General features: G+C 40.2%; 1 protein-coding gene across 1 annotated transcript; it reads right to left on the reverse strand.

Annotated features, from left to right (window-relative positions):
* Positions 1–1,006: 1,006 nt before the first annotated feature.
* Positions 1,007–6,021, reverse strand: LOC102197035 (Golgi reassembly-stacking protein 2-like). Its single transcript, XM_005741991.1, has 10 exons — positions 5,815–6,021; positions 5,009–5,089; positions 4,697–4,900; positions 4,534–4,620; positions 4,311–4,441; positions 3,871–4,003; positions 3,478–3,604; positions 3,259–3,366; positions 2,767–2,889; positions 1,007–2,369 (listed from the first exon to the last, which is right to left on the reverse strand). The coding sequence occupies exons 1-10, from the start codon at positions 5,875–5,877 to the stop codon at positions 2,095–2,097; spliced, it is 1,332 nt and encodes a 443-aa protein (XP_005742048.1). The 5' UTR covers positions 5,878–6,021; the 3' UTR covers positions 1,007–2,094.
* Between the last annotated feature and the right edge of the window lie 3,613 nt (positions 6,022–9,634).

Genomic DNA, 9,634 nt, shown 5'->3' on the forward strand with positions numbered 1-9,634 from the left:
TAATTAAAACTTTATATGAATATTTCAGGGAGAAGTAGTTTTAAAAGACTGACCAATTTAAAGTGAAAAAAAATATGAATATATAAAGTTTTTATAGCACTTTTTGGGGAATGGACATTTATTGTCGTTAAGCACAAAGGTGGATGCATTTTTAAGACGCCTCCAGGTGTTAAAAATGTTCTGTTTTTATGTCTCCATAACTGAATTAAAGCTAATTTAAGTCATGCTTCAACATAACTGTCCAGAGGTGTTTCAGAACAGTTGCTGTGGTAAGACTTGCTTCTGGAAGGACCGTGCTTTTGTCTTGTTTTTCAAATGAAAATGAGAAAAGTGGGATAAAAAGTACAACCCAATCACATCAGATTCCCAGCGGTCACCATAACGTTTTCTGCTATTAAAGAGTACAGTGTTAATAGGAGAATCTTTAATGTTTACTGTATACAGATGTTTCACATTTTTGAAATATGAAAAAGACTGTTTGATCACTGTGACACGACCACACAAGGCTGAGCAGACTTCACATTTTTGATTTTCTGATGAGGTGTGTGACGAACTAGAAGTAGTGTTTTTTTGTTTGTTTTTTTACAGGTTGTTTACAGGTTGTGTGTATGATCAACTGTTTCGATGATCAGGTGTTGTCTAAAAATTATGAAAAAGTGTATCAAATTTTGAAAGACATGTTTTCTGGTGACTGCAATCTTTAGCACCTCGTATATGTTTGCTTTACAACTGAATTGTTAGGCAGATGTAAATTTCTTTTGTTCCCCAAATATTTATTCTGTGGGTTTCTGAAATGCTGCTTAGATGCAGAATATTGAATCTTCTAGCTTCCCATACACAAGCCCTGCTGCACCAGTTTTCCATTATACCTTGTTTGTTCTTGTATTTTCTTTTTGGCCATTTTCATCATGTTGTTTTTGTCTCTCTGGGACATTGAAAGTGCAAAGTAGCTTTCACTAGTAGCAACAAACATTGCACAACATAAATTGACACACAAAGGCAGCTGTTAAAATTAATTTGGCTTTATTGCGTGCCCTGTACATACTGCAGATATTCTCAGAAAGTTCTGTTACAGTGACACCTTGTGGCCATACTGCAGCTCTGCCACTTCACTCAGACCATGCCAGGAGATATGCTCTGCATTAAAAACCTCTCACAAGTTTAATGTATCCAGCAGCAAGCGCACACTCTACTCAGTAGCTCGTGTTTCTGTAAACCTCTGTATCCTCTGGCACGGCCTTCGGGCTCTCACTGTTCTCGGTGTTGTTGAGATGGTATGAAGTACAGATTTTGGATATACAAGGAGACACACAAGGGGAATAAATTTTAAAACACAAAGGTGGTGCAAAATAATGCAGATTCATTCATTGGGTGGAGACATACAGCAACAAAAAATGAATACATATGACTCAAATTAATCTACTGACTGGTGGTTCTATTAACTAATAAGAAAAAAAAGATACAGGAAATTGTTGGTTGATCACACTCAGGATTTGTTTACTTGTTTATTCAGCAGCACAAACATTTCTTTTCTTGGGTTTATGGTCAGATTTCTTCCAGTATGGTGAGTTCCATTCTGGACTGGACTAATTCATTTAACATCTTACTTCCAGCTGTAATCCCGGTTTTTATCTTTATTATGTTGGCAATTCAATAAACTGTGTTTATCATCCAGATCCATTAACATAAATTGTTATATAAAACTTAAACAGAGAGGCTTTCCATACAAGAAAGGCGGAAATCTCAGAGGTCTTTGCCTTGTCTAACTGCAAAAGTAAAAAGTAAACTACAAATGAATGAGTAGACTTCATCTTCCGCAAGCAGTAGCTTAGGCAAGCTGCAGTGCTAACAGTTCCTCTGCGTTATGGCCATCAGGGAATACAGACACAGCAGTCAGACCAGTCTACAGGCGCTTTCCGTTCTCTGCATCCACACAAGCTTCCTTGCCCGTGAGCATGCTGACCTCTGTGTCTGAACTGATGCGTCTGTTCACTCTTAGCCAAATAAATAGAAAACACGGAGAATGACAGATGGAAGGATAAGCCAAACCAGGTGTGTTTAAGTTTGACGGGAAGTGGAGTCATATTTCCCACGTTATGACGACGTTAGTGTTGTTTCCGTAGGTGCTGGAGATTCCGTGGTGCTCGTGGATCCTGCCTCTGTGGGGGCTGTGGCTTCGGTGGCTGGATTAATCATGTGTGCTGCTGTGACAGTAACTGAAGCTGGAGGGGCGGCAGTGGAAGTTGGCAACATGGGAGTCAAACCCTGAGAGAGGACAGGAGGCAGCTGGGAGGGCAGCATGGTGGGCAGAGGAGGCAACGTGGCCAGGTTTGAAAGGTTCAGGGGTGGGAGTGGAGCCAGAGATGGGACTGTTGAAGACAGATAAGAGAGGATAACTGAGGTGCCTCCTTCATGTTAAGTTTAAAAAAAAAAAAACCCAAGTTAACTTTTCAAACACAGAACATTTTCACTTCACCTTCTTTTTAGCTGCTCTGTAGAGATTTGGAGAAATAAAGGGTCACAACAGACGCTGGCATGAACATGTTTTTACCGTCAAGATCTGACTACAAACCATCTCCTGATCACACTCAGCTGCCTAAATGCAACAGTGCGTTTTGCTCACTGAACAGACTTGAAGCAGTTTACCCACAAGACTTCTTCCCTGGTTTGGTAGTAATTAAATAATATTTCATTTTCAAAAACTAAACTGATCCTTTATTCTATAAGCTTAAAAGCAAAGACTGGAGTAAAGTCTTCATTACCCACCTGTCATCCCTGCTGGTGGCTGTAAGGTGCTGCCGCCTGCTAGTGACACACCACTGAGATCTAGGACTGGCAGGTTGGGAAGGTTAGGGAGCGCTGTTAAGCTACCTGGGAGGGGTATCAGACCTAGAAATGCAAACACATCCACACAACCACCATAATCATTCATGTTCTTAGACTTCCTCAGTCTTATGTACACTGCTCTTCAGAATGCGTGCAGCTTTAATGCAGTAAACCACTCTAAAAGGTAAAACTAGGCACAAATCACAACTAAAAAAACAAAAGAAATAACAAAGCACCATTGCCACTGATGTGAGCAAAAAAAAGAAGGCTCAGGGGAGAAGAAAGGGCAGGGGGTAGTTGATGAGGCTTTGTAAAGGAAAGTCATTCTGAGTGTGGGAAACGTCAACATGAATATGTTCACTGAATGTGTGTAATGTGTACACAACGACTTGTGTCTTTATTGAGGAAGGGTGTGAACCTTGCTGAAATCACCTGGTAGCGTGGTGGCTGGGTTCAAGCCGGCAGTGGCAGGATTCAGCGGAGGCAGAGGGGTGAGTGAGGGGTTAGTGGAGGTGGGCAGAAGAGGGACTGTAGGCAAACCTGAATTGGAAGAAGAGAGACATTAAACATTAGATGAGAATATTCCTGCCGTGTATCAAACTTAAAACTGGTGGATTTAACAAACGTCTGTGAGTGAAAGTGCAGACATACCTGTCTGCAGCTCGCTGGGCATGGTGGGCGGGGCTGAGGAGCTGATTGACAGGGCAGACAGTGACCCTTCAAGGCCAGAGGGAATTGCAGGTGCAGCAGGAGGAGGGGTGACTGCTGAAAGTTGCACCTGCAGAAGGGAGACATTTTCATTGAATCTATTGAAAAACATAACTGTTCTCTCCAACAGGCTGTGTGCATGCTAAATGAAAACAAACACTCAAACCCTTCCAATGCCGTACCTGCACATAGACCAAGTAATTTAAGCGATTGATAGTGGGTATCGATTTATAGCCCCACAAACTCCAAGACACAGGTACAAAAAGTTTCAACAGAGTCATACTTAAGCAGCTTTAAACTGCCCTGTTTTTTTAAAATAAATGTGTACATTCTGACCTCAGTAAATCCGTCTTTCAATGGACTGACAGGCTCACTGGAAGAAGTTCCAGGGAAACTGATCTTCTTCCCCTCCTCAAACGGCCGGGTGGGAATCCTGTGGAGGTATCCATAGCCGATCCCACAGCCAAGGCTAGAGAAGGGGAAAAGAACACTGTGAATATAAACAGGGTTCTCCAGTGAAAATCATTTGACATCCACCTGGTCTGAGACCTTTAATTTACCACCTTTATGCTCATGTTTTAAAAAGAGATTTAAATCGGCCTTTTTATTTATTCTCATTTTGGCTCATTTGTTCAAGGACATCATCATTAATAAAAATAGCTGATCTTACTTGGCTGATAATATTTATGCATTTCCATTTTTAATCATGTCAGATGCAAATAAATAGGACGCTTATTTTGAAAATACACAAATTCCAACAGGAGTCTGTGTATTACCTGCCCTCTCCTCCCCAGGCAGTGTTAGGTGTAATAACAACCTCTCTGCAGTTGTCAGTGTCTGTGTTGTACACATACAGTTTCAGGCCCTTCCCCTCGTGGCTCTCTATTAGAGAAAAGAGGTCCTCGGACTGCAGAAACAGGAGGACAAGAAGGTAAATCTTCAGGAACTAGTAACATTGAGTGAAAGCAGCAAGAACCAAGATAAGTATGGGTAACCAACCTCATTCATAACAGTATCGGCTCCAATTATATAGTCAGTGTGTGGCCGCAAGCCAGCAAGGGCTGCTGGGGAATTAGGCTCCACTTCCTATTAGACATAGAAAAATTACTGCTGTATCACACAGACGGAGATGATGCAACACACAACCTTTGTGGCTACCTACCAGGACATGCCACACGTTCTCATTGGCTCCCTCAAAGCTGCAGAAGCGAATGGAGACACCGAGCAAGCCCTGACCCCCCCACAGGTTGCTGGGGGTCACCGTGGCCTCCCGCAGCTCCAGAGTCTTTGAGGAGTAAACTAGCATCTTCACTGGTTTCTCGACATGGGCTTTCAACAAGTCCTTTAACGTGTCGTTGTCCTTGTTCTGCAGAAAATGAAACAAACATAAGTAGAGAAAGGGGCAACGGTGAACTGTAGCCTTCCATAAGGCTCTTATTTCATCCTGCCAGCTGCAAGTGCTGCATTTTCTCACCAGTCTGGTGTTGTTGATGGAGACGATGAAGTCAAAGAAAGGCTCCAGCCCTGCCCGGTGCCCAGGCGAATTCTCTTGAACCTGTATGAAAATGAGGGATATCCTCAGCTGCTAGGCTGTGATGCTTTATTGAAATTCAAGTTTCCTCCAAATAAATCGCGCTGATCAACATGCAAACTAGTCATGACTCAACTGGCTTACAAATGAGCAACTTCTAGGATACAAAGACGTCAAATCAGCCTTTGATCTGAGTTACCCTGTATACAAATACCACTGTGTGAAAACCATAATCAGGATGGGGGTCAATCCTACTCATCCTACACTCATGCTATCAAGTCTAGCCTCTGTGTTTGCTATTTTGATATCACTGTTACCACTACTGGACGACAAATACTAAATGCTCATTTTAGCTCACTAGTCGATTAATCAAAGGCTAAGCATATGTAAACAGGGTAAAAAGCCCTGTACACAAGATAAGTATCTGATAACGGGTCTATTACTAAAACTAGCTTGGCAGCTGTCATTCAAATTAGCGACGTAGCATCAACTAGCCCTACGGTTTCTTTGCTTTCAGCAAGCATATTTAACTAGCTGAGCAGCAGGCATACACAGACACCGCGATTAAAGATGCGTGTTGGGTTGACACAGCTTTAAACTACACATTTCCCAGACGTGGTGGTTTGCTGGACTGGAGGCCCCGGCAGTCATCCCCGGCCTCAAGTCAACACATACAACCGAGAATTCTTCGCCTCAGACCGGAGGCTAAGCTAAGAGCTAAGAGCAGGCTATAGAAGCTACAAACTCACCCGGAGGACGTGGTATCCCTCGGAGCCTCCTCCCGGTATCTCCACACTCTGCGAACCACCCATACTTTTGCTCTTTTAAGGCCTTTTTAGTTTGGTTTAAGGCCGCTTGTTACCCAGCGAGTTAAGAATCCTTAGTACTTCCACTCACCGGGTACACGTCGCCAAACGACAAGCGAACTGATGCGCATGCGTCATTACGTGGCAGGAAACAACGCCTTTTCAAAACTTTGAAATTCCTGTCGGTAATAGCTAATTAATATTAACAAGCCTCTATAGTGACAGACAGCAGCACATAAAATCCTAAACGAATATTCGTTCACATTTAAAAGAAAGATAAAACTGCAAAATGACATATATCTTGCCTTTTTAATCTTACAATTTTCTTTTCTTTTCTTTTAATCAAATTACATACATTTAGATTTATTCAGCACTCTTAGTTGCCTTTGTATGAAGTTGTGTGACTAGGTTAAGAAACCGGTCCTCATTTAAAACTTCTTCCTATAATCTATCTCTGTTACAAGTCTCTTATCAAATGCAGGCAGCGTTCATGCTCTGCTAGTTCACTACACCTAACCTACAAAAATCATTAAAATGTACCTGTAAAAATCTTTGTGTGCAAACTGGTTCAGTGAAAGCTGCGAAATTCATTATCTTAAAACCCCCCCACAAACAAACAGAAAACAGAAAAAAAAGCAATCGACCAAGAAACTCACACCACTGATTCATTTAGAATTATTTAAAATAAGTTCATCTTATTTGTGTATAGCCTGCTCACACATAATAAATATTTAAATAAAATAGACTGAGTTTTGCTGTTTGTTCCTATATCTATCAAGGCATATTTTGTAATACTTTGTAAAGTTCTTAATTATGGTTCATATTAGCTCAGTCACTAATCTTCCATATCCCCAAGATGTGTACTTACACAATTTGAATTAATACACAGTTGCTGCTTCTTGAGAGCAAACTTGACTAGAATATCTTCAAACACAGATGTAAACAATCCTCAGCTCTAATCATTCACATGTTCTTCACACGTCCATCATTCAGTCCACTCATGTCATCCAATCCAATGGATGTTACTGATTAAGACCTCCTCCACCGCCATTCATACTGCACCAAAGTAATTAATCAATAGGTGAATAAAGATGTTTAAAACACAGAGAAGTTCCTGTTTCTGTTTTTTGTGAATGAATGTGAATTACTCACCTGGGCAATGAGCTAACAGAATTTTTTCTGTAATTTTACTCATTTATTGATTTGTGCTGACAGATTTCTTTCATTTACAGCATTTCTTCATCATGCAGAAAAACTGAGATGCACTGTTGAAATTGCACTTTTTAATATTAAATATGACTAAATATGTAGTTAAACGTCTTTACAGTGGCAGACAGGTTTTTTTTTTTCCTTGTTCAGCCCACTTAAGATCAAAGGAGGCTGTATGCATGCCACAAGCTTGGCCATAACATTTCCTCCCATCACCCTCAATCGCCATTTTTGGTAGAGCTGTAAATAGCTTCATGCTCCCCGCCCATGTGAAGAAGGTTATTCCCTGTTTCTCTCTTATAGAAAGACATGTAATCTTATTGCAAGGCTCCTCTGTCTCATACACAATAAATCTGACATGCACTCAAAAAAAAAAGAAGTCATAATTAGAACAGAGCTAGATGTTTTCTAAATGGCTCTGCTAGTAAATTTCATATAAACTGGGAGCCTCCTCTAAATTACATCAAGACTTCTTTTAATTCTTACTTTGCGCATGCAGTGACACTCTGTGGATAAATACAGTGGAAATGCACTGTGCTGTAATAATCTTTTTATGTTATATTGTTGTTGTTTTGCTCATTGGTTATTTCACTTTATATGCAGGTTTACATATTCATGCATGTGTGGCTTCTTTTGGTTTATGTTATCGTGCAAAACTGTTAATAAACACATTTTAATTACATCATGAATTTACTTCTAATGTAGTTTTGCATTTCTGCATTAACATGAATACATGGGCTAAAACGTGAGGTCAGTCTTTACCCCTGAAGCTACTTTTCTATTGTTACACTGAGCTGCTTTGAATTGCAGTGTATAATGAAGCTTTTTATTTCCCAGCCTTTACAGGGCAGAGGGCAGTGCTTTTGCTTTGGAAGGAGGAGTGCTTTATTGACTTTAGCTTACATTATTGCCTTACTACAGGCTAGTGGTGAGATCCACATAACTGACTTGCTTTTATCTTTTACTGTCGGTATTTTTTATAGCTTAAAGTTGATCGCGGCAGTGATGCTTGCTCATCTGAGCTTATTTTAGCACTTGCCACCTAATAATTTATGGTGGCTCAGTAGTCAAAAATATTGACATAATGTTTCTCCCCGAAAGACAGTGCGTCTCCTTTTAACACTGCACATAACAGATAATGCTGTTTCCTGTTCAAACCACTCACTCTGTTGTGTCATACTTCCTGCTGAAAGATGTGAGACTTAATAAGTGACACTTCCATTCACAACAGCCGCCTTGCAGTGAAAAACTCTTAAAGCTTTAATTGGAACAGAATGCTGATGCCTTGCCTGTTAGATGCTATCTGTCTTTCTCCTGTAATACATACCAGCACATTTAGTGAAACCAGTTGAACTGGCACGAGCCAGAGTCATGCAAATGCTAATGTAAAACCTAGTAAAAGCTTCCTTCTATATAAGTAGGGTTATGAGTTAGTCTAACTCTAGGGCCTAAGCATTCTCATACTTATGTTTTTATTTGTATATATTGAAATTCCTTCAATTAGAAGGAGCACTATTAGAAGCCCTTTTCATAAGGTATCATTATCATGTGCTGTGCAAAAAGTGATTTCCAATGTTTCTGTGTATTTTTTTATATGTATTACCTTTACGTATGTTGGTAAATAGACTTCGGTGAACAGGGTTTACAAAGGGGTTATATATAGAATTAAAAAATTATCTGTTTTTCAAGTATCTTTATTGTACTTACATTATAACCAATCCGGTCCTTTATCCCCACTTAAAATATTTTTTACTGAACTATTGTAATATTTGCTGCCATTTCTGCTGTTGTCTTGGCCAACTTACTCTTACAAAAGACATTTTTAATGTTAATGAGATTTTTTTTTTAACTGCATAAATAAAGGTTATATAAAAGTCACTGCCAAAAACTGATTGCGGCTTCAACGTTTTTACACGAATGTTGTTCGTGGCTCAAGATTACTTTATGTCATCCATGAGGGATGCATTTGATGTATATTTCACATATTATAGCCCAACAAGTTACTTATAGCAGTTTAAATACGAGCAATCAGTTTTTGGCATACAAGCATTTTTTGGAACACCACCGGCACAGAGTCACCACCAGAGGGCGCCGGGAGCACATCTCCATGAATAAGTGCAGCTTCACTCCGGAGTTTCTCATCTCGGTTTTTTACGTGCTCTATTCAGAGGTTATGAAACACCGGAAGCATTGCATTTGTTTCTTCATGAAATGGGGCCTTAAACAGACTGAATCAGACTAAATCGTAGCTTAATAAAAGGCATAGAAAGTAGAAAGGTGGAAGGATTTTCTTTTAAAGCAAAATGAGTATAAGAGAGGAGGGAAAAGTGATGCAAAGAGCAAGAAAAGAATAAAGATGAGAAGGAGCTGGAGAGAAGGGTTTCACAGCCAATCCGACACACAGCTGGAGGCCAAACAAAGCTTCTGGAGGATGATTAGGCAGAGAGGCAATAATATATACTCTCTCTCTCTCTCTGTGTGTGTGTGTGTGTGTGTGTGTGTGTGTGTGTAGCTGCTGATAAAGGCAGTTTGTTGGGAGAATGGGATACTTTGG

Source organism: Pundamilia nyererei, unplaced genomic scaffold (assembly GCF_000239375.1).
Source record: "Pundamilia nyererei isolate P.nyererei 1_Seehausen unplaced genomic scaffold, PunNye1.0 scaffold00115, whole genome shotgun sequence".
In the NCBI taxonomy this organism is placed as follows: Eukaryota; Metazoa; Chordata; class Actinopteri; order Cichliformes; family Cichlidae; genus Pundamilia; species Pundamilia nyererei.

Coding starts and splice junctions, on each gene's coding strand:
- LOC102197035 (XM_005741991.1), bottom strand. CDS start 5,877: ATGGGTGGTTCGCAGAGTGTGGAGATACCGGGAGGAGGCTCCGAGGGA. Junction 3,605..3,870: donor TGAAAGACGGATTTACTGAG/GTCAGAATGTAC, acceptor TCCCTTCTGCAG/GTGCAACTTTCAGCAGTCAC. Junction 2,370..2,766: donor GCCACCAGCAGGGATGACAG/GTGGGTAATGAA, acceptor TGTCTTCAACAG/TCCCATCTCTGGCTCCACTC.